This window comes from Leptosomus discolor, chromosome 1 (genome assembly GCF_034619465.1).
Source record: "Leptosomus discolor isolate bLepDis1 chromosome 1, bLepDis1.hap2, whole genome shotgun sequence".
NCBI lineage: Eukaryota > Metazoa > Chordata > Aves > Leptosomiformes > Leptosomidae > Leptosomus > Leptosomus discolor.
The window spans coordinates 163579860-163604239 of NC_141391.1; the positions used below are offsets into that span (position 1 = coordinate 163579860).

Here is a 24380-nt window from a genome sequence, read left to right on the forward strand (position 1 = left end):
GCGGGTAGCTCCCTGCCAGGACCTGCGCGGCCCCGCCCCGCGGCGCCCCCGCCCGCGCGCCGGAGGTTTGAAAGGGGCCGCGTGACGCCATCGGGGCGCGACTTCATCTTTGTCAGTGAACAAAATGGCGCCGTACTGTGTCCTGGCGGCTCGGCTGCGGGTGAGCGGGGCGGCGGGGGCGGGCGGCCGGCGGGGGTGCTGGCAGCGGCGGTGGCAGCGGCGGCGGCGGGCGTGGCGGCGGCGGGCGGGAGGCGCGGCGAGGCGAGGACTGTTACCCGCTGGGCGGGCGGGCGGGCGCAGCCTCCGGTCCGGGCCGTCCCCGCCTCCGCGTGTAGGTCAGCGTGTCCCCGGCGCGGCCCAGCGCCCCGTTTCCATGGCGATGGCGGGGAGGCCGCGGCGGCAACGCTACCGCCTCCCGGGCCCCGGGGCAGGGCGCCTCCCGCCGCCGGGCCCGGACGGCCCTCAAGGTGAGCGCAAGGTGAACGGGGCGGGGGGGACGCGGCCTGGCCTCGCCGCCTCCCCCGCCCCGGCCGAAGCCCGCCTCGGTGGGCTGGGGTCGCTGTCAAACCCCGGGGCCGGCGGGACGATGAGCCTGAGGGTACGGGCCCTAACGGCGGGATAAAAAGCCCTTCCCGGGGAGCGCCGTTTTCTTCCTGTCGTCTTGTGTTTCTGTCCCGTGTCAGCGCGCAGCAGCACAAGGTGACTCCTCGTGTGAGCGAGTGCAAAGGCTGTCTTTTGGCTACTTTGCTTCAAAAATCCTGCTTTTAGTACGAACAGAGGCACCCGGGTGAAAAAGATGCCAGGGTCTATATATAAACAGAACGAAGAAGACTGAAAAAGCAGCCTGGACAGGCAGATAAACTGCCTTTTTTTCAAAGGCAGTGACAGTGATTCTCATAGTTCTGTCTTCGTGACCTCTAAAAATCACATCTGCCTGTAATGTGAGCTCAGCACAGAAATTCTCTTACTCAAGACATTGTTTGGTTTAATGTGTACTCAACGATAAAGATTTCATGATCTTTTAAAGCCTGGAAGGTGAATATCTGGATGCAATTTTCTTTTTTTAGGGCTGCTAACAGGGGCAAAGAAGCCTATGCTCCTCTTAATAAAGTGCATGGTGAACTCAGGCGATTTAACTTCTCAGTTTGCCATTTGTGACCTTGGCCAACATGTTCCCTTTTCTTAGGAAGCCAAAGTAAGAACTTGGCTTCTAGTATTCTGAAAGTACTGAATTAAGTTTCACGCTTAATTCGTGTTTTATATTACTTCCTTACTTCAGGGGTAGGTGCTTTAGTAAAGTGTATTTTTTTTTTAATTAGCAAAAGTTACAGAATAGCAATATTTCAGTTAACTTTGTATATTCTTTCTTAATTGTTAAATAGCTTTTAATTTGTACTTTGAACAGAAATGACTCCTCATAAAATGAAGGCAAATCCTTTATTAGGGTAGTGAATTGCTTCTCGTTTTGTGGTGTGTCATTGCATGAGAACAAGCAGTTATTTGCTGAAATTAATATTGTATGATGTAAAATAAAGGCTGTGCTAGCATAGTGAATATGGGGAATTTAGCATTCTAGGAAGCTGTCTTCTCTTATCAGGCTCAGGGTATGTTTTTTTTTCCCCTCCTGTGAAGGACTAAATCTGTGATGGTAATCAAACATGCTTCTAGGTGATCTTTTTAGGAAGCAAATGTTTTTGGCTGTGTGTAGCAGCCTAGAAATTAATGAATATGAGAATGAATCACCTTGCCAATCACTGTGATAGTGCCAGCATTGACCATGGCACATGTTAGTGACATCAGTTCTACTCATCTCCTGTCCTAGAACTCTTTCAGAATTGGAACTGCATAGGAAGCTTACCTCTGAGGGAAATTAATTGGAATTAGCCTGGTTTGGGCTGACTGTCCTATTTAAAGTCCTATTCTTCTAATAGCCTCAAAGGGTCAAGATCTTTATCATGCTCATCTGAGAGATGCTTTCAGTAGCATCCCATTTCTTGAGCCACGTTGGCTGAGGATTGACTGAAAGAGTAGTACTGCAAAACTCTGAACTGAGGTATCTGGTTTATTGAAGGCCTTCTAGGCAGGTACTGAAATTATGTATGGGAAGCTTTATATATGCTGGCAAAAAGCAGTGTTGGGTGGAGCTAAACCGCTCTTCAGAACCCTAATTTTGGTTGCTTTTTGGAGGTGGGTCTAGAAAATTAGATTGCATTTACAATTTGATTATACCACACTGCTTTTTTTAGGCTGAATCGTGGTGAGTGTTGGAAACTTGGCCAGTGTTCTTAGATCAGGGAGGATGAGGAAAGATGGTATTTTGGGTTTTAGCTAGGATTTCTAGGACTGATTTCCCAGATGGGAGTGCATGTAGCACAGTTGCTACTCTTTTTGACTGTGAGCTTTTGCTTACTGGACTTGTCTACCATATGTGTAAGTTAGTTTCTGAATTCAGACTCCCCTTGCATCTGGACCATTTGCTGTAGTGAGCTAAATGCAAGACAGCTAGCTTTTCAAGGTGAGCTTTTAAAGTCTGTAAAGATAAGTGTTGGCTTCCTTAAAGGAATTCCAAAAATAATGACCCATTTAATAGGCTGGGGTTTTGTGTCTTTTAAGGAAGCTTTTCACCCCATTTAATAGTCTGGGTTTTTTGTGTCTTTTAAGGAAGTTTTCACCTGCTGAAATTAATATTGTATGATATTAGATGTAGAGGTAGGAGCCTTGTAATGATTACTGCCATTTCTTTTACTGAAATCTGAATAAGTACACTCAGGTGCTGGGATAAAAGATTCAATGCCAGATGAGAGGAGATCACTTGGCAGCAGCTTGCTGGGTGGTCAGCCTGGAAATTAGCAGTTCTTGGATAAAAGGGGAAATGTATAGATTGCTGGCTGCCTGCTTCCCTTGGCTGTTGGTCTAAAGGCACTTCTTACTACTCAGTAAAAAAAACACTACAGAAGCCCCCTCAAGCCACCTGCGTTTTCAGGGAAGAGTGAGAGGGAATGAAGCTGGAAACCGTTAAGCTTGTGGCTTTTCCTCAATCTTGTAGTTCTACCATCGTGTTTCTGAGGATGCAGTGGAAGGAGGACAGTCACAGAGAATCAACAAGTGTGATGAGTGGTATATTGTTGATTCTTTACGAGGAGAGATCAGACTTGTGAACCAGGCAGTGTATGCTGTTGCTTATTGTTGGTGATGGATCCTTAGGCTTGCTGGGCACCAGTGTGAGAACAACCATATTGAATCAAATTGATTCCAAACAGAGTTAGGGGTGTGGGATGAGATTTAGATCCCAGTGCAATGAAGATAGCACTTTTTTAGTAGTCTTTTAAAAGTCTTAGGTAGACAAAAAATTTTCTCTAGTCTGAAACTGATTGGCCTAGGTGATTATTTTTCCCCACTCTTACTGGCCATCGTAGAAACAGACCTTCAGTTTTCCAGACTTCTCTTGCGAATTTCCATGTGTGGACAGGAGCCTTCACCTCAAACATGCTCCCTTCCCACTTCTGGTAGCCTGAAATTGTGGTCAAGCAGGAGTCAGCTACTTTGTATTGCTGCTTCTGTGATTACTGTTTGAATATTCATTCAAATACTGTATTTCATTGGGCCGTTTCATGAAGTAATAAGATACGTAGACATGTATGTTCAAACTGAAAAGACTTTATCTCAATTTTATCTGAAAAGTTTCTTTGTACCCCTCTTTGGAGAGCCCAGCTTGAGAGTTTTATCGTAGTCAGCATTGGACCCAGGCAAGATGTCACGGGTTAGAATGCTATGAAGCCTCTGCCATTACTTTAGTTTGTAAATCTGTTCTTCTGTATGCTGAATTATGGTGAAATTGAGCTTTCAGTTTCCTGGGTGACAAAGAGGAATTCCATTAATCAGTTGTGTTTCAGCGTTAGTCTGGGAGGGACGGAAAAAGGAATTATTGCATTAAACCAAAATACCTCTTCTGGTTTGGGGAAGAAATTGTTTTTCCATGAACACTGCTGAAATCCCTTAGTGTTTTTTCCAGCCACTCCAACAGCTGGAGGCTTTCAGAAGGTAATGGATGTCTTGTGATATAAAGACATTTCCATAGCATTAATTGTGCTGCGTAAATGCTTAAATGAAAAAAAAAAAAAAGGCAGAACAAAACAAACACAGAAGTTAATGGCTACTAGATAAAGAGCAGCTACATATGTTAAACAATGAGAAGCCGGGTGGTGCTTGTTTTGATTTGTTTGGTTTTTTGTCTGGTGGAAGAAGAAAAAGTCTGGACTTTTGACACCTGTGACACTTTCTGGAAGTTCTAAGCTTAAAGTGCAGCACAGTGAAACTTGATGACTGGGTTTTATTTGCACTCCTGGAGGAGCAGTGCCCTCTCTTGTACTGCCATGTTCACTTCAGATATTCTTTAATGACAGTGGTGTGCAGCTGCTGTAGGTCTGTATTGCTCCTACCAAAAGCTGTGTATCTAATAGCTTGGGGTTGTTTGGTTAAAAAGCAAACTACACCCTTATTGGTAGTGTGCTGGCTATTATGATCTTGTCTAGATTGCCTTTTATTGTGTAAGATACTAAGAAATCTTATCAACAGGACAATAAAGCAGATTTGGATAAAAATTGGTGACGTCTCATTGATTGTCATTATTTCAGGCAATGTTTTCAGTGCTGGTGACAAGAAAACTGTAAAATATAATCACAAGGAAAAATTAAAAATGCTTGAACAGATCTAAAGAATCAGCTAGCATTTTTGACAATGCAGAAACAGTGTCAAGTACTGTGATTGTGTTCTGCACAAGGAATATTTGCTGATTTACAATCAGACATACAAAAGGGATATTTAGTTCAGTACTGTTGTGTTTATTAACCTGTACTTATCAAAACCTTGTGATGCTGAAGTAGAGGAGGAATAGAAAAAAACAGATTAAGATTAAAGTGTGATACTGGAGGAGGAAGAACTCAACTCTCATCTTCAGTCTGTTTGCAGACTTCTAGTGCCGATGACTGAGACTTTCAAAGGATATAAGAAATGCACGTGCCAAATCCTTGGAAGTTTTTATGGAGGCTGCCCTCTGACTCGGTTTTCAAAGCTGCGTGAGAGCCTTTTAACGCTGGGCACTGACCTGTCTCTTTCAGGTCAGGTCCTCTAAAGGTGCCTCACCGCAGCCTGCCCTTCTCCCATGTTCCAGGGAGCTGTTTCACTGCAGAGGCTGCCAAGCGCAATTTGGTCTTTTTTTTCCATGGCACTTTCTGCTGCTCTGTCCAGCTCACAGTATAGTTCATCTGTCCTGCTGTTAACTCACCCGTAGGGCAAATGCAAGGCTTTGCTTAGGGGAAAGGTGAGGATGCCTTTACGAGACCGAAGGTATTGGCACGTGGATCTGTGCAGCCAGGTTGGTGAAGCTGATGTGCTTGTTCCACATCTTACCTCTTTCCTGCTCTGCATTACACGGTAGACCAGGCACGTGCATCGGAGTCACTCTAGCTAGCATTGAAATGCAGCTCACCTTATGTGGAAATACAATAAGCTCTGTAATGGTATGCAGGGACCCTGCAGAGGCAACTTAGTATGTGATAGTGGAACAGACAGGTATCTACTCAGTCCCATGCTGTGTCACCTGCTGGTCCTTCAATATAAACTCAATACCAGTGTGCAAATACAAACCTAGGGTTAGCTTGCTTTGGAAACTGTGTAGGTTCTTATCCACCGTGGCTGTGATATGTCAGGAACATAGCAAACTGGTGTTTGCTTAAGAATTATTTCTGCATTGCCTGAAAGCAGATTTCTCACTGAAGGTGTAAGGCATCTGGTGCTAGAAATAGAAATGTAAGATAATTTGGTGAATGCTACCCATTCTGGGTGACCTAGTGTCTCACTGTTTAACATAATACGCAGTATTGTATGATCAGGTGTTCATTGGGTGCCTTTAAAAACCTTTGCAATTTTTCTGTTCCTCAACCTGTAAAATCCTAGGAATAACAACTGAAAAACAATTGGTTTATTAATGTGTTACAAGAATTCACTGTGCGAAGTTCCGATGCTAATACTCTCCTTTTTCCAGCATGTCTTGAACAGTGGGATACGACGCTACCATGTTGCTCCCATCCTGTGCCAGCGGGCCAAGGTGGCCATGAGCCACTTTGAGCCTAATGAATACATAAATTATGAAAGGCTGGAGAAGAACATCAACATTGTCCGTAAGAGGTAAGAGCAGAGGAGGGAAGGGGGAGGGGTCAATGTGCAGAATTTAGCTCTGCAGTGATGGGAGAGGAGAAAAAAAAGTGTCATGGGGCCCTGGCGCAGGGCATATTTACGAGGGAGAGCAGCTTTGAGCAGTGGCGGTTGCAAATGTAGTGAAGCCTGAGTTGTGGTGTCTCCGCATAGTGGTGGGGCACTGTGGGAAGGGATGAAGGTTATGGTGAAGCGCTGTGACATGCAGAGAACCAGGCCAGTGCAGAGGAGGTGCTGGAAAGGGCTCTGTCCTCTTCATTTAATGCCCTCTTTGAGGAGCCTTTATATTGGCCCTTGGTCCTTTCTGGGGAGGCAGTGCGTGGGCAACGGTCATTACAGGCTAATGCTCCTTTGCGGTGTGTTTGGACACTGAATGTTCTCCTGTGTTCCACTGTAGGCGTTAGGCATGGAAAGGAGGGATAGGAATTCATAGCATATGTAAACGTAGTGACCTTAATCTGCTGATAGAGGCTTGTGTGTCTGCTAAATTGTCATGCCTGCTCCACTTACCTCAACAGTGGTTTGTATGACATGTCCTTCAGTCTTTGCATCCTTTGTTAAATGTGGTAGCTCTCATTTCAAGTCATTGTACCTACTTAGTTACTTCTCAGAAGATCTCACCACTGACATAAATAGGTTCCTCAACTGATGTAGCTGCAAGATGAAAGGTCTGAGGTCATGAAACTCCGCTTAGTTGTACTTGCTTGCTGTGGGATCTGGTATTTGTGCATTGAGTCTGACCTCTGCGTCACCTCCACATTTGCTCTCCTGAGGTATGACTCAAGAAATGAGCAGAGTCAGTGTTTCTTTTACTGTATAGATTATAAAAGAAAGCATGAAGTGACATCAATCCATGTACTTTTGAACTTTCTGGACTGAGCCCATGTTTTAGCTGGCTGCCAGTTGATATTTTCATGCTAGAAGAAGAGCACGCAGGTTTGTGTTAATAGGTCTTAACAATCTGAGTGATACAGGGAGACGTTCTGTTGCATGCTTAAAAGGGCAAATGTTGAAATACACGAGGTACAGATACTAAAATTGTTCTCCCCAGGCTGGACCGTCCCTTGACCTTGTCTGAGAAGATTGTATATGGACACCTGGATGATCCAGCAAAACAGGAGATTGAGCGGGGCAAGACCTATCTGCGCTTACGGCCAGACCGTGTGGCCATGCAGGATGCCACTGCTCAGATGGCAATGCTACAGTTCATCAGCAGCGGGCTGCCAAAAGTGGCTGTGCCTTCCACCATCCACTGTGATCACCTCATCGAAGCCCAGTTAGGTGGTGAAAAGGATCTTCGAAGAGCCAAGGTCACTATTGCAGAGGCTTAAATTCTGTCTGTTTGAAAGCCTCCTTCCAGTCAAAGGAAGCGATTTTTAAAAATTTTTTTCCCCCTAGAAGGACAGCCATGAATCAGAAATAGTAACAACAGATTGCCTGTGGTGGTCATCTCTGTAGATAGGTCAGATGCAGCAAAGAAACAGTAAATGGATTTTTGGGAGTTTTTCAGCTGAGATTCATCCGTTACTTGGTTTAAAGAACCATGAATGTAGGAAAAGTTAGTTTTAATCTGTTAATGATGGAAGCCTGGGTCATACGTGTGTTCTGGAGAGTGAGAAGATATTTCAGCTAAGGGAAGATGAAAAATCTATTTCAAAGGGGAAAAAAAGAAGACATGTTACTGTAGTGTGTCATGCTTTTTATGCTGTAGTATGGCAGTGTGAAAAGCTTCCTGAATATGTGTCTTTGCACTGGTGTGTCCTGTGAGGAGGGAGCAATTACTTGTTTTCCAAAGCATTTGCTAGTGATTAACTGAAGAACACTAACTGAAGCATGTGCAGCTTTAGGGCTAGTGAGGGTAGTAGAATGTGTGTAGAAGCATGGAGGATGTTGGGGGTTTTTTGAGAATTTCAGTGTGTTGTTTGTCCTGATTCACTGCCTTTTTAAAATTTCCTGCTCACTGTTTTACTGCTTATTCCTCCATAGAGGCTTCTCTTTATATAAATATAGACACATTCATCTCTGTCCAGCATATCACAATGCACCTGCCAAGGAAGAACATGCTCTCAGCATAGCAGGGAGGTGGGGGAAATCTTATTACTCCAAGTGGACCTAGCCTAAGTCCACTGTTAGAGCCAGGAGGAATTGTGCCTTGGACGTTGATACCAAAATTTACATACAGTAAACAGTTTGGGGGGGCTCAGCTGCATTTTAAGATTTTATCTGTTCTCAGAAACTCCTGATATTGAAGTAACTGCTTCTGGCTTCCTCCTTCAGGCCACAGTAAAGCAACTTGTACCACTCAGGAGTGAATTTAAAGGTTCTTGCTCTGCTTGTCTGAGTCCTAAGTTGTGCAATTAAGGATTTGGGACTTACTAAATAAGACAGTTTATTTTCTTCGCTTCACCTCCTGTCTTCCCCTTCCCCCTATTCCTGCATTTGTTCTCTGTAGTTCAATTATATTTGCTGCAGCCCTGAGTTGAGCCGAGTCCCTCCTTTGCCATCCGCTCTGAGCAGAGCAAGCAAAGGTCCTGCCTTCTTCTGACTGCTTCTGCTGCTGCCAGTTGGCACGCAATGAATGCTGGCAGGCCAGAGGGTGGTTTGGATCTGCTCCTGGCACATCAGCATGCTTTACTGGGGGAGGGATGCACAAACAGAGCGAAGTGACCCGACTCCAGTGGAAAACGAGGCTTAAAGAACGGCTGCTGCCTCATGGGAAACTTCAGCAAATGCGTGCTGAGACAATTCTTCCATTATCTCCAGTTTCCCCTTTCTCTTTATTCTGAAGCGTAGCTGCATGAGAGCAGCTTTTAAGAAACTCTGTCCTCCCAGCGCTTATCTTATCTACTCTGCCACTCCTCTGCCAAGAACTATCAGGACATAATAGTGTCATACTTCCTTGGTAACCGTGGTTCTTCTCACCAGCAATTTTCACGGTGTGACCTCCACCAATAATGGTGATAGTGCAGTAAGAAAGGCAGCATTGTGTGAGTCTTAAACAGGGGACTTAGTAGAATGAGAAATGACACCCACCAACTCCCCTGGCAGCGGGCAACTTCCAGTTCCATTTCTTAATCTGTAAAACTAAAGCCAAAATGCTTATCTAAGGTGTTTGAAATGTCTGCAAAGCATCTGTAAAGCAAAAGGAACAGCTGGTAGAGGAGGAAGGAAGGGCTAGAAGAAGAGAGGGAAACAGGTTAAAAAGAATCCCCGAGAATACAAGAAATGAGCAGAGCATTTCTAAATGCTTATTGACAGGGTTTTCCTTTAATTGTGCTATTTCCCTTGAGCTGTTTGGAATGGGAAGCTAAAAAAGATGCTTTAGTACAGCTACAAGTCGGGTGAAATAAAATGGCCTGTTACAACTGTCTGGCAAATGGTCTTGATTCCTTTTGGTTTTAAAAGTGATGTGCACCTCCCTCTAGCTGCTGCAAAACGGTGGAGCAAACTACAGACGGGCATGGGAGGGAAGGGGATGGGTTTGAATGGGCTTTTGATATATGGAAGAACGAAATGTGTTACTAACACTGTGCGTTTCCCTGTGTGAACAGGACATAAACCAGGAGGTGTACAACTTTCTAGCAACAGCAGGTGCCAAGTATGGAGTGGGATTTTGGAAACCTGGGTCGGGAATTATTCACCAGGTAAAGTGTGTGTGTGTGTGTTTGCAATCTTTGAACATGCAGTGGCTCTTTTATCTTAAGGTGAAGAGAGAGCTCAAGTGCAAACCCTTAGAGAATTTCTCCAGCTTAGGGAAACAACTTGCTTTCCTTGAGGTGGGTGAGGTGCTTGCTCTTTCTCTCTCTCTCTCTCTCGGTTATTGTGACAACAGTGGCTTTTCTTAAAGGTTATTTTGGTCAAACTGTAACCTGATGCGTGTTTAGGTACTGCCAACAGCACACCATGTGAATCACAGAAGCTTGAAATACCTTAACTGCTTGTGGGCTGGCTCCTCTTGGTACGATTGGGGCCATAAGGTGATTGATGCCGTGAAGCTGGCTACGTAGGGCTAATGTGAATCGGTTTTGGTGGTAAGGAAAGCAGCTTTGGGAACAGACTTTTTTTAGTGTTATTTTGCATGCATTTAGTTCCATAGAAACCAGGAGAGTATATGAGGACACCAAACAGAGCAGCTTGCTTTAGTTACTCAAGAATGGCAACACATAATGAGTTGCTGTATGAATTGGAATAAAATGCAAACCAGTTTCCAAGTCTGAGATTGTCTTCTTATAGCACTGGCATCTTAAAAGAATACGACTGTCCTGATAACTTACCACTTAATGAGGCTTTTTGTTTTTTAAAACCAACACCTCTGTCAGGATTTCCCTAACTTGCTCTTGGTTGATTTGTTTTGTGGGTCCATCCTGTAGGCATTTTTCATTGTTGCTCTGAGTCGCAGGCAGTAAAAATTGAAGTGCAGCATGAAGCAGAAGGAGTGGAGAGGAGAGTGGATGGCTGGTAAGCATCCTGTCAGCAGGGAACTTGTGACCAGGTGCAGTCAAGAGCTCTCTGCTATGTTTTCTTAGCTACAAAATGGGTTACTAAGGTTACTTTAACTTTAACTTGGTATGATGCAACAGAGAAGGGAAATAGAACAGGTGAACTCTCCGAAAGGTTATGGGAATGCCTCAGGTCATTTGTGCTCTGAAACCACTTGTAACATCTGTCACGTGGCAACCTACCTCCGTGCCGTGGTTACGGGCTTTCTTGTGGCTGACTTTCTGTGGCTGGAGAAAATTGGTCCGGCTCTATCACTCTATCAAAGTGAGGCCTTGAAAGTGAGCTTTCTTGCACAAGTATATTAGTGTGAGCTACAAGCAAATAAAGCTGGAAATACTAGAAACAAAGCCTTGGTCTTCTCGATAAAGGGCCACCTTAGTTCTGTCCAAGCTGTTCTGTGATGCGCACTCTGTGCTTCCAGAAAGGCTGTCCATAATGTTGGTACGGCACATATGCACTGAGAAGTTCGATAGCTTGAGTTCCCTACTGTGTTGCTACCATAGAAAACTCAAAATTTTTCATTAAGGAAGTGTTTTGTGGTTTTGTTAAGAGTTGAAGAGTCTTGCGTGGAATCAATAGCAGCAGTAACGGAAGGGCAGCCTCTTGGGTATTTGTGAGGGATTCTTCTGTGTGATTAGGTTTTGGCTGGCAGCATGGATTGGAGGAGCCTGTTGGTATTCTGCTGCTATGGGAGCATAAAGACTTTAGAAGGTCTTGCTAGCATTGGATAGGGGAACTGACTTGCTCAGCAGTTGACTAAGGGTGTAGAGACTATGATACAGACTCTTGAGCCCTAACAAAAGTGGCGCCTTAGCAAAAGCCTAAACTGGAAGGAAGGATTCTTTCAGTGAAAAAATGGAGACCACATTCTAAATGTTCTTACTATCCTGGGATGAGCAATGATCCTGGGGCTGAGTCTTGGTACTCCAGTCACTGTATCCTCTACAAGGAGTTTGAAACAGAAGTGAACTTCCGATCCAAACCAAATTCAATTACTTTCTTGCTACTGAAATCTGCAAATACAAACTAATCTAAATTCTTGTTCTTGTCTTCTTTCCTGATGTCTTCCCCTTCCTTTCCCATCAAACAAGCAAGCAAACAATCCATTTTTATTTTCAGATCATTCTGGAGAACTACTCCTACCCTGGGGTTATGCTGATTGGCACAGATTCACACACCCCCAACGGAGGTGGCTTGGGAGGAGTCTGCATTGGTGTGGGTGGAGCTGATGCTGTAGATGTCATGGCAGGAATCCCTTGGGAGCTCAAATGCCCAAAGGTAGGAGCAGAAGGAATACTAATCTTTGATGTGAAGGGCGAGATACAAGATGTGTAAGAAATGTTGATTTTCAGGCACTACATATATAAGGCACTATATACCATTACAGTCTCGTTTGTAATTGCACACTGGCTTAAACAGCTGGTCTGTGATTCATTGGTAGCTTTGAGTTTCCATTTCCAGCCTTTTTATTCAGGGACTGAGAGCAATAGGTGAGTATTGATCTCCCTTCAGTTGGCCCTGTCAGTGGTTTCAGCCCTTGCGCACATGTTCTGATACTGCAGGATTTTCTCCTCTTTGCTATTGTGACCACCCGGATTCTTAGGAAAAATTCTGAGGAATTGTTTCGGCTGCTGAAAGGAAATGGTGTCAGTATTTTATTTATTTTTTTCCATTAATGTTGCTCAGGTTATTGGTGTAAAACTGACTGGCAAGCTTTCAGGCTGGAGTTCTCCTAAAGACGTGATCCTGAAAGTGGCTGGCATCCTCACTGTGAAGGGTGGAACAGGTGCCATCATCGAATACCACGGGCCTGGTGTGGATTCAATCTCTTGCACCGGTAAGACAACACACATCTCTTATCTGAGTGGATTGTTGTTGGAGCTGGGTGTTGAGTTGTCTGGGGAGGCTGGGAAGGGAATCAGGGAAAAAGTACTAAATATTCTCCCTTAGCCTGGCCAGGCGATTAGCACACAGCAAACTGGGAGAGTGGTTGAGAGTGGTGTGACAAGATAGCACTCCCTCTCGGTGAAAAAGTAACCTCTGTCTGCTAAATCTTCTTATGACTTTGAGAACGCTGAACGGTTTATTGTGTAGAATCCTGTGAGATGGTGTGTCATGGTAAGAGTAAGGGTTGGAGGTATTCCAGTGTATGCTTAGAGATGTCAGAGATAAGAGATTACATTTTCATTTCAGCCTAAAACAGGCTGTGGATAGAGGAAGGAAACAGGTTGAAGGGGGCATGTGTGTGACAGCCGCTAAAGAAAAAGCGTTTTAGAAAAGCAGGGCAGAGGGGAGACCAGAAAGCAGCAGTTTGTAATGTGCAGTCTTACACTAGCTAGTTGTGGGTCATGGGTCCTGAATCTGAAGCAGCAAAAATTGCAGTTGTCTGTAATGATGCTAGCTAAGACCAAATTACAAGAAGTGTCCCTTCCTTTGGCTTGAAGTGCAGCCTTCAAGCTGGGCTTCTGCTCTTCTGGCTACAGCTTGGAATATTTGTATTTCCAAGCTGAGAGCAATTTGGGATTTTTCTTCTGTGAAATCAGAGGAACTTGACCTGTGATTTCTGCTTCTAGCTTGTTAAATGTAAGCCAGCAGCTTCTACAGCTTCAAGCTGTGTCCTTGAAAGGCATGGGTGATCCCAGTGCCGTGAGCAAATGTGTTTGGTTTTGGTTTTTTATTGTGGTCCGTCACTGGGAGCTTTTTATTCAACCCATTAAACTTCCCACAGATTTCTGGCTCTTCCCATAAAGATAGATGAGATGGTAGGGAGGGGCAGGACACTCGTTGCAGGTAGCAAAGACACTGATCACTGCTGTAAATGTATTCGGTGCTCAGTGCAGGCAGGGGGTTCCCTGTCATCCCTTCCAGTGTCTGCAAAAATCACTGTTGCTTTCAGCTCGCTCCTTGCAGAAAAGTCTGGTGGCAGGCACTGTATCGATCAGAACCGTTAGGGGCTGAGCCAGCCATTATGTAGCCAGTGTGTCCTCTCTGCTGTCCAGTCAGGGCATTAGCCACAGAAACCTAATCTCTCTTGGCTTTGCTGTCTTTTCCATGGACTGACTTTTGAAGAATCGGATTGCCTTGGACTTCCTCATTGACCCTGTGGTCTCTTCTCCCACTCCTTCTCTAGGAATGGCCACCATCTGTAACATGGGGGCTGAAATCGGAGCTACCACATCGATCTTCCCTTACAACGCTCGGATGAAGAAATACTTGGGCAAGACTGGGCGAGCTGGTAAGAGGGTTTGAGGATTGAAGTGGGTAGAAGTGTGGGTTCAAGTGGAGGTGTATTCTGGGAGCAGCATCCTCCTGCAATGGTGTCTGATGTGATTTCTGACCTTGCGTGGTCCTGAAGGTCATCTGGTACAAGCAGGGGGTCTGTAAATGAAGTGGCTGGGGAAGTAAACGGTGGACACCCTGTGTTTAGCCGTTCCAGGCTTTTTCTTTTCCCTCATATTTGCTGCGCTTTTCAGATTGCCTTCTTTCTTATTCCAGACATAGCTGCGCTGGCGGATGAATTCCAGCAACACTTGGTACCGGATTCTGGTTGTCAGTATGACCAGGTGATAGAAATCAACCTCAGTGAGGTAAGGCTTCCCTCATGCTTGCCTTCTCGGATGTTGTGATGTGACCCTGCTTTGTGTGAATGTGGACCAAGCTGGGAGTTCGATGCGGCACCCCTGGCGCTGTGCTAGAACATGTAACAAACACTCAGGTGTGCGTCACTGACAGCTCCTGCTCCAGTGTTTGTGTAGGAGAATCCTTTTTAAACAGCTTCCAGATAGAGCTATGAAAGGAATTGATCTGCTGCTGTGTTTTGGGGTTTTTCTTGGCTACTGTAATTTCTGACTTTGTCACTGTTTCTTAAAGCTGAAACCGCATATCAATGGACCTTTCACACCAGACCTGGCGCACCCTGTGTCAGATATTGGTGCTGTGGCAGAAAAGGAGGGCTGGCCTGTTGATATCAGAGTTGGTGGGTAGCATTTGCTCTTTCCTCTGCCTTCATCCTTGTGGCGTAAATGTTGCTGTCTTGGGATAAGCGGTTGGTCGCATAGCTTGGGATCCAATCCTTTAATTACTGCTGTATGTCCTTTGACTTCGCTGCAGTGTCCTCTCTTCATGGCCTTATGAATTTGCTGGGAAGAGTAGTAACCACCTGGGCCAGATGTGTGGGATGAGATCTGAGATAGTTGGAGGGATTTTAAGCTCAAGAGGCAGACGAGGTTTTTTTTTCCTTCTTGGAAACTTCTGAATGATCGGGTTGACAGGAATGTTACTTTTTGTTAAAAGTCTGTTGCATGGATTTGTCTATTGCAAAGATCTGTCAGGAGCATGATTGTCAGTCCTCCCAGCGGTTGGCTGTTGAGCTCTCAGGTCATAGTCCTAAAGAGCAGGCTTGGATATTTATATACTCACCTGTGGGATGGTAGCCTGTCGGCTGGCTTCTCAGGTGTTGCCTGCTTGGGGGAATGAAAAGAATCCAAATACGTTGTGAAGGCCACATACCCGGTGGGAAATGTGTTACTTGATAGTGTTACAAGTAGGATCAAGAGCAGCTGTAACTGGATTTATTTTTTGCTGGTTAGCACCAGAATGTTGTCAGGATGGTACAATATGTCCTCATGGTCTTCATACTGTAACAAAGGACGCTTTCTTTTCATCAGTTCCTCCATTTCTTGCCATCTTTGATTTGAAGCCTTTTCTGTCTATGTGGAACAATAACTCTCTGTGGTAATTTCCTTAACCAAAGTGCAAGTAGGTGACACTTGGATCTTGTAAAACAATAACCAGACTAGTGACCAGGTTCTGATCGTGCAACCTCCAAAACTGGATGGGGGGTCGCTTGTGACAGCAGTATATTGCTGGGAGGTTTGGCAGTGTTAGTACCTGAAACTGTTTCAGATTCCTTTTCAGCAGGGAAGGTGGTTGTCCCTTGTTTTTTCTGCTGAGAGATGGGTCAGGGAGAAGCTTCCTAGAACCAGGGCTGCAGTAACCACCTCCCTGTTTCTGTCAAAACACCACAGGCTTGATTGGCAGCTGCACCAACTCCAGCTATGAGGACATGGGACGCTCTGCAGCAGTGGCAAAACAGGCACTAGCGCATGGCTTGAAGTGCAAATCGAAGTTCACAATCACACCGGGCTCAGAGCAGATCCGTGCCACCATTGAAAGAGACGGTTATGTGAGTATGGCTGCTCTTTACACTTCCAAACAGCAAGTGTTCACCTCTTTTTCCAGACAGTGTCCGGAGGTAATGAATGGAAACCTTAAACTTGGTCTTCACTTATCGCTAGAGCTGCAATTACTACGTAGTAACCAGCCTTGTGTTACTGTACCTGTGGGTCATGCTGTCACCTTGACAGTGTTTTGACCTGGTATTTTCACTACCTGGGCGTATAAGAACAGGATTGGAACTGGACAGATCTGAGACAGTTACCAGAAACTGGGGCCCTGAGGTGATAAAAGTATGGATAGCAAGGGCTGCCTCATGCTCCTGGGAGTCTGTGGATGGCCATGGCTGATGAAGGGCTAGTACCCACCTGCAATCCAGTTTTCTTCTTCAAGTACAGTTTAGGATGCGAGCAAGCCCTTTGTCAGAAGGTGGTTCCTATTTTAGACTAAACATACAGCAAAGCTTGTATTTGTTTTAAAAGGAGTGTTTCTGTAGAGGAACCATCACCTACTTTCTCCCGTTTTCTGTGCAGAAAATTACGTTTCAATTCATTCTAGTATTTAGTAAATGTTAGATGCTGTCACAGGGCTTTACATGGGATATGTCCAGCCAATACTTAATGCCTCCTCCAGCCAAGTCCACAGTCCACTGTGGTACCTTTCCTTAACAGCTGCCCTCTTAATTGAATCGTTTGCTGCACGGACTGAGCAGGCACACACACTTGCTTGCACTGTCACCGATTCTCTCCTTACACGGACAAGCAGCGCGTAGGATGTTAATCAGACAAGACACTGCACTTCAGTCAAATATCTGCAAGTAGCTGGATTGCTCAATTTGAAGTAGGTAGAGGGTGAGAACATCATGGCAAGTCATTCTGTGCTCTTCCCCGGTGTTAACTTACAGCTTTACTGGGGTCATACCCCATGTATTTATAAAAGTGACTCAGAATTTGCAAGTGAAACAAGGAGGGGAATTTTCTCAGGCTTGGTGCTTTCTGTTAGAAGGCAGATGTCCTCTTCCCCTGAAAGAGCAACCCCAGAAACTTACTCCAGACTTTCTACTAGTAACAAAGTTGTTCTCTGCCCCTAGGCGCAAATCCTGCGAGATGTTGGAGGGCTGGTTCTTGCCAACGCTTGTGGGCCATGCATTGGCCAGTGGGACAGGTAAAGTGAAAGACAGACCTCGCTCTATAGCTTTGTATCCTTTTAGCTCCTAAAGTGCTCTGTGAAGACAAACTTGATTGTAAATATATATAACACACTGGGAATTAAAAATAAATGCTTAAAACCCCATTATTGGCCACAGCTGTCTGATATGCACTGGAGGAGGAGAAATGGAAGACCATAGATTTATATTGACCCTTTGGATGAATGAAGCTGCAGAATGGCCACAAGGCTGCATGTGGAGACTTCTTATAGTAGGCAAAAAAAACGGGGAGAGAGATTTGTTACCTGTGAGAGGGTGGACTGGAAGTTTTATGGTCCTTTTAAAATAGAAATGAATTGGTCCAACCTCAATCATTGGAGTGGCAGGGAGGAAAATTCCCAATGAAGGGATGTGAGAGATGTTCTCATGTGGCTTTTTCGTTGCTAATGGTGGGATGTCCAAAGGCGATGTACTTGATTATTGTTTAGAGAGTTCAACAGTGCACAACATAGGCTATGAAAACTACTCCAGGAATCGGTTTCTGACTTGGTTTTGCACTGTCCTTGTTTTTGAGTCTGTGCTTAAGGGAGGAAAAAACGTCCAGGCACTGATTCATGTTTCCAAAAGATAGTGGTTGCTACCAAAACCGAGCTGGGGGATTTTAGCAGTGAGACGTCTAGAAGCAATATTTGGATTTGATGAATGTGTTTGTTTCTTTCACAGAAAGGACATCAAGAAAGGAGAGAGAAACACAATAGTTACGTCCTACAACCGGAATTTCACAGGTCGCAATGATGCCAATCCAGAGACTCATGCGTTTGTGACCTCTCCAGAGGTAAGAAAGAGCGAGAGGGGGATCGTGGAATAGTTCAGGGTGTCTTGGGAGCTAATTCCTCTGCCTGCAGAAGAGACCCCGTGTAGCTTGGTTTGTAGCTTGGCTGCTGGCTTTGAGGCTGTTAGGCATAGGACTTCCACATGAAGAGATGGAGAGGGGGAGAATATGCCTTTAAATTTGTCTTTTCTTGTTTGTTTGTTTTTTCCTTTCAGATTGTCACAGCCCTGTCCATTGCTGGCACTCTAAAATTTAACCCTGAGACAGATTACCTGACAGGAGCAGATGGGAAGAAGTTTAAACTAGAAGCACCTGATGCAGATGAGCTGCCCAAGCTGGTAACTGCTTGGTCTAGAGACGGAGGGAGGGAGGGAGGGAGGGGAGGCCTGTCACTGGTAGTGTTTTATATGTAGTAAGGGAACTTCCATGCACTGATCAGTTCTTTAGTGTTAAAGCTAGAACAGGTGCCGTTGCCTGTATTGGCTTGTTCTCTTACTGTGCTGTTGGGAATGGCTGAGGCTGATGATTTTCCTTTCTTCTTTGGAAGGAGTTTGACCCAGGCCAGGACACCTATCAGTACCCTCCCAAGGATGGCAGTGGGCAGCATGTGGATGTGAGCCCCACCAGCCAGCGCCTCCAGCTTCTTGAGCCCTTCGATAAGTGGGACGGCAAGGATCTAGAAGACATGCTGATCCTCATCAAGGTCAGGAGCGAAGTCGGGGAACACCAGCTGTGATGGGCCTGCTGGAACAGGGGTTTGCACATCAATTGCCAGAAGCTTTGGATGTGCCTTTGAGCTCTTTGATTCCCTCTCCTACAACCACGTTGTTATGAAGCAAGGGTCTTCCTTCCTTTGAGGTGTTTCCTTCTGATACTTCTTTCTATTATAACTAAGAGACTTTTCTCCTTTGGGCTAGTGGTTAGCTAATATCATGAAAAATGAACCTTGTTGTACCATGTAATACAATCCTACCCATACTGTGCAGTCTGCGGAATTTGTCCCAGTTATAGCCTGCAGTGGAAAGGTGGATGGTTTGTTTAATTGCTGTCTCTAAGGTGTGTTTTGTCTGAAAGGAGGTCATTAGGAACTTCTCATCCATCAGTATGAGTGTTCTCTTCCCATTTTATAGAAAGAGAAATTACTTCACAATAGTTAAACATTGCATTTCAGTCTCTTAATGAAGACATGGGTTTCTCCTCACTACCTGTGGTGAGTTAACAGGATGAAGGCTTCAGTTAATACAGTGATGGGTTCTGAAATGCAATCCCTTAGGAACTGACCTTCAGGAGCATTGCTGATTCTCAGTGGCAGAGAGTTGCAGGTGCTCACAAGGGCCATACTGAGCCATGCTTGGGTTTTTGACACAGCCAATTCCTTTGCAAGCACTTTGGCACTTACCAGTTGGAAGGCCATTATCTCTAGGTGGGAATTCTGTTCTTACAAGCTGAGAAGGCTTATGTGCAGGTTGGGAACTTAGAGGAAACACCTGGCATCTTGCTGAACTCTCCCAGCAGGGAGGCTGAGTTGTGGCAGGGAGGGCTTAATTGCTTTTTGTACCTGAAGAACCTGCTGCTGAGGGAAGTGAGGATGTGGCAGAAGGTGTCGTGGCGAAGCTCATTTTTGTAATTTACCCTTTGGAACACGGATGTTCTTCCTACCCGATGCATGCAGAAGGACCACTGTGCTCTGCCTTAGAGTGTCTTGATTCTGTAACAGATGCAGTTATTTTGGGTTAGTGCCCTTAAAAAGAGATGTGAGGATCCTTCAGAATCAAAAGCATTGAGGAAAGGTCAAGTCACTGATCCATCCTAAGACATTCTTCTCTTCTACTACTCTTAGGTAAAAGGGAAATGCACCACTGACCATATTTCTGCAGCCGGACCGTGGCTCAAATTCCGTGGCCATCTGGACAACATCTCCAACAACCTGCTCATTGGCGCCATCAACATTGAAAATGGCAAAGCCAACTCTGTGAGGAATGCATTAACCCAGGAGTTTGGGCCAGTCCCAGACACAGCCCGTTACTACAAGGTGAGACTTTCCCCTGACACATCTATTTTAAGAGGATGTTTATACACTTTGGGCAGCCTGTGCCAAGACTGAGGATCTCACCCTCCTGCTCCCAAGTGACAGCAGCTGTGAATTCCCTCAGCGTTGAGGCTTTTTCTTGGGACTTACTCTGGTGATGGCAGTTCCTGTAGGAGATTCTCTCCCCACCTGCTACAGGGAAGAGGGAGGAGGATCTTGTGACCCAGAGAGGACCAGAAATCGTAGACAAAAGGGGGAGAACTCCTTTAGGCACTGCACGCCTTACAAGGCATAGGTGTCATCAGACTGCAACTAAATCTTGCCTCCTGGAGCGTTTCACCTGTGACTAGTCTAATGTTTAAATAAATTCTAATCTTGTCCCCTTCATTCTTTAAAACTTGGCTTTGAATCTCAAGAAATGTCCTGTTACCCTCTGGACGGCTTGGCAGTGGTCTCAGATTGGTTCTTCCAATAGACAGAAGTTGAAATTTTTCCATATCACTTCCAGGAGTAGAGCAGGGATCCCAGCTGGTGTGAATGCTGCTCTGGCACAGGACCATTTAAGGAAGGGTGGCAGCAAGGAATTGCTCTGGGTCCCGAGGGCAATCCTCCTCAGCCCTCGTTAGCAAAGGGTGGCAGTGCCTAACTGCTGTGAAGTGCTTAATTCCTTTATGTCTGTCCTTCCTCAGAACCGGAGGGAGCCTTCTGGGAGAAGGTGTCCTGGCACAGCAATGTCAGTAGTGTAGCACTGAAATTAGATGTGTGAGTGGGCTTTGCCACTGTCTCCCATCTCATCCTCATAGGTAAGCTCAGGAAGTGTGGGATAGATGAGTGGACAGTGAGGTGGATTGAGAACTGGCTGAAGGACAGAGCTCAGAGTTGTGATCAGCAGCGCAGAGTCTAGTTGGAGGCCTGTAACTAGCAGGGTTCCTCAGGGGTCAGTACTGGGTCCAGTCTGATTCAACATAAGGGAGAGTGCACCCTCAGCAAGTTTGCTGATGACACAAAACTGGGAAGAGTGGCTGACACACCAGAAGGCTGTGCTGCCATTCAGTGAGACCTGGACATGCTGGAGAGCTGGGCAGAGAGGAACCTGATGAGGTTCAATAAGGGCAAGTGTAGGGTCCTGCACCTGGGGAGGAACAACCCCATGCACCAGTACAGGCTGGGGGCTGACCTGCTGGAGAGCAGCTCTGCGGAGAAGGACCTGGGAGTTCTGGTGGACAGCAAGTTACCCATGAGCCAGCCATGTGCCTTGTGGCCAAGAAGGCCAATGGCATCCTGGGGTGCATTAAGAAGAGTGTGGCCAGCGGGTCGAGGGAGGTTCTCCTCCCCCTCTACTCTGCCCTGGTGAGGTCACATCTGGAGTGCTGTGTCCAGTTCTGGGCCCCCCAGTTCAAGAAAGACAGGGAGCTACTGGAGAGAGTCCAGTAGAGGGCTATGAAGATGATGAGCGGGCTGGAGCACCTCCCTGATGAGGAAAGGCTGAGAGACCTGGGGCTCTTTAGCCTGGAGAAGACCGAGAGGGGACCTTATCAACGCTTATAAATATCTAAAGGGTGGGTGTCAAGAGGATGGGGCCAGGCTCTTCTCAGTGGTGCCCAGTGACAGGGCAAGGGGCAACGGGCACAAACTGGAGCACAGGAAGTTCCCCCTGAACATGAGGAAAAACTTCTTCACTCTGAGAGTGACAGAGCACCGGAACAGGCTGCCCAGGGAGGCTGTAGAGTCTCCTTCCCTGGAGATACTCAAAATCCACCTGGATGCGATCCTGTGTGACCTGCTCTAGCAGGGGGGTTGGACTAGATGATCTCCAGAGGTCCCTTCCAACATCTACCGCTCTGTGATTCTGAGTGTATATTTATTGTTAATTCCTCCCTTGAGCAACTGCAGAAATGTAAATCTCTTTCTTTTGCCACAGAAAATGGGTGTCAAATGGGCAGTTATTGGGGATGAAAACTACGGTGAGGGATCAAGCCGGGAGCACGCAGCATTGGAGCCACGTCACTTGGGGGGCAGGGTCATCATCACCAAGAGCTTTGCCAGGATCCATGGTGAGTCGCACTTCCCCTGCCATGTGTGTAAACAGGATATATTTGGTTTGGGTGGAAGCAGTGTTCACCTTGCCCCAGGGCTCAACGCTTATGCCCTATCTGCTGACAGATCATGAGGTCCCTCTTGTCAGGAATCCTGTTACATATCTAGTTAGATACACCACAAATAGCAGATACGCTGATTTTGCTACAAAGGTAGTAATTGTTCCTGGAATACTCCTCTGAGAAGCACTAGAAGATAATCCTGATCCCCTGCAGTGTCATTACAAGCGTGCTTGGTGGTTTGTTCTCTGCAGAAACCAACCTGAAGAAGCAAGGTCTACTGCCTCTCACTTTCGCTGATCCAGCAGACTACAACAAGATTCATCCTGTGGACAAGCTGAGCATCGTGGGGCTGGCAGACTTTGCACCTGGAAAGGTAACTGTCTGGGCGTCTTGTCATTGCGTTCGGGGGGGCAGGGATGTGCCACCAACGGGGAGTGGTGTCGAGCTGTGCGCTCGGGGCCTGAAGCAGCGCAGGCAGCCACGGGCGGTGCGGCCTGCCAGCCGGACGAGACACTTTGCACCAGTGGTCTGAGGGGCTGGAGAGCAAGTCAGAATCAGATCATGTTATTCTGAACGCTTACGAGAAACCCTTGTACGATACTCTGAATTCCTGGACTTGTTGCCTTAAGCACGAGTGTTCCCTAGAAGAAGCTGCGACCACACTTCTAAGTTAAGTCCCCCCCGAGCTACAATTTTCCATTTTCAACCCTTTAAAAACACGTAGGAATTTTCCTGTGAGAAGCTTCAGTTAACTTGCTCCCTTGAAAGAGAAGGAGGGAATAAAAACTGTCTTCTTCCTTCAGCCTCTGAAATGCATCATCAAGCATCCCAATGGGAGCCAAGAAACAATCCTGCTGAACCACACCTTCAACGAGTCACAGATCGAGTGGTTCCAAGCTGGCAGTGCCCTGAACAGAATGAAGGAGCTGCAGCAGAAATCAAGCTAAGGGCGCACAACGCCCCCAGTGCACTGGACTCGATTCAGCTTTGGCATTTTCATGAAAGTGCAATTCCATACCTATTGTTGGAATAAATGTCTGATCAAATGTAACCATAGCTTCCTTTTTGTTATGGTACTTCCTCTTCACTGACACTATGAAAAGGGAGTGCAGCTAGGCTTACTTTTGTCTTTTAAGTCCCCCAGCTCCCTTTTTCTATTTTGGCTCAATTTCGGTTGTCCCACAGTTATTTATATTTGGAAATAACCAGCTACGGTGGGTTTGTCTGCTCAGTTGGTTGTTTTCTGCCCATTCACTTTACTGATGGCTAAAGAAATCAAATGAAAATAAAGAATGTGACCATCTATTCTGCCTTGTGTTGTTATATTCATATAACAGCCCCTGTGGCTAGGAGGGTGGGAAATAACGTCTTGGAGATAGCGGGTGGTACCTGCCCAGTTCTGATTCTGCAAATTATTGCTGTGCACAAAAATACATGGTAAAACAAAAAATCCCTCTCAGCTGTCTTGCACCGTTTATCCCTTGACATTAACCTACTGCAGGCTACAGTCACGCCTATCTCCGCCTTCCCCACTACAATCCTGTCCAGGGTGACAAGTGCCAGTACTGCAGCAATGACAAACTGGTAAGGAACAAGTCGTTTATATGCTCCCTCAGCAGTAAACTCGTTTCCTCAAGCCCAGCTTGCCTTCTCTGCACTAGGAGACTGATGATGAGGATCTCATTAGGTCAGCACGTAAAACCGTGCAGCCACCACCTCGCTACACTCCTGGGAGCGCCGACCCTGTGACATGGGAGCTGAGCGCCACAGCTACCGGGAGGTACCTGGGCTGCTTTCCCTGCTCCGCTGCCCCCAGGCCCTACCCGAAAACAGCTCGTGTGGAAGCCTCGTGGGTGGCTGAGGCTCCAACTCACTTCACCCCAATCCCCACCTATACAAACAGCTGGGGGTTGCTGCAAACAGCTTGTTTCCACCGTGGCGAGATGATTGCATGTCTGAGCACTACCGCTCCGTAGCCGGCATTCAGTAAGCTTATTGTCTGAGCAGATGGACCTCCGTTACTATGCAAACCTAAAGAATTCTGGGCTCCCTTTTAATTAGGGCAACGCACCAGGAATAACAGTTCAGAATGAAGGGGTTCTAACGACGCTGCAGGGAGGGTGCTGGTGACTCAGGCTTTGTTTTCACAGTTGGAGGTTAAGCAGACCCACTATCCCAGGGAATTATAGCCCCTTCCTGCCAAATGTGGCCGGCTTTGTAATTATGTGCAACATCACTCCCTTGGCAATGGGCCCTGCATAGATTTTACTCACTGTTTTGTTCCCCCCTTTCCTTTTACTGCTGGCAGGGAGGGTGATGGCAATTGTTTGTTATTGGCTGTTAGAGCAAAGTGTTGGTCTCAACACTCTCTGCCTTGAAATCCAA

At 46.1% G+C, this 24380-nt stretch overlaps 1 protein-coding gene across 1 annotated transcript; it reads left to right on the forward strand.

The window, feature by feature from the left end:
- The first annotated feature begins 124 nt into the window (after positions 1–124).
- ACO2 (aconitase 2) lies at positions 125–23298 on the forward strand. Its single transcript, XM_086469541.1, has 18 exons — positions 125–160; positions 6044–6186; positions 7265–7523; positions 9765–9857; positions 11833–11991; positions 12400–12550; positions 13844–13948; positions 14209–14300; positions 14584–14689; positions 15741–15898; positions 16979–17052; positions 17759–17870; positions 18083–18205; positions 18415–18570; positions 19708–19899; positions 21818–21950; positions 22247–22368; positions 22799–23298. The coding sequence occupies exons 1-18, from the start codon at positions 125–127 to the stop codon at positions 22940–22942; spliced, it is 2358 nt and encodes a 785-aa protein (XP_086325667.1). The 3' UTR covers positions 22943–23298.
- Positions 23299–24380: the final 1082 nt, after the last annotated feature.

Bases quoted from the DNA above. Each gene is read 5' to 3' on its own strand.
- ACO2 (XM_086469541.1), top strand. From the start codon at position 125: ATGGCGCCGTACTGTGTCCTGGCGGCTCGGCTGCGG. The intron at 6,187-7,264 runs GTAAGAGCAGAG...TGTTCTCCCCAG, and splicing joins ATCAACATTGTCCGTAAGAG to GCTGGACCGTCCCTTGACCT. The intron at 18,206-18,414 runs GTAACTGCTTGG...CTTCTTTGGAAG, and splicing joins CAGATGAGCTGCCCAAGCTG to GAGTTTGACCCAGGCCAGGA.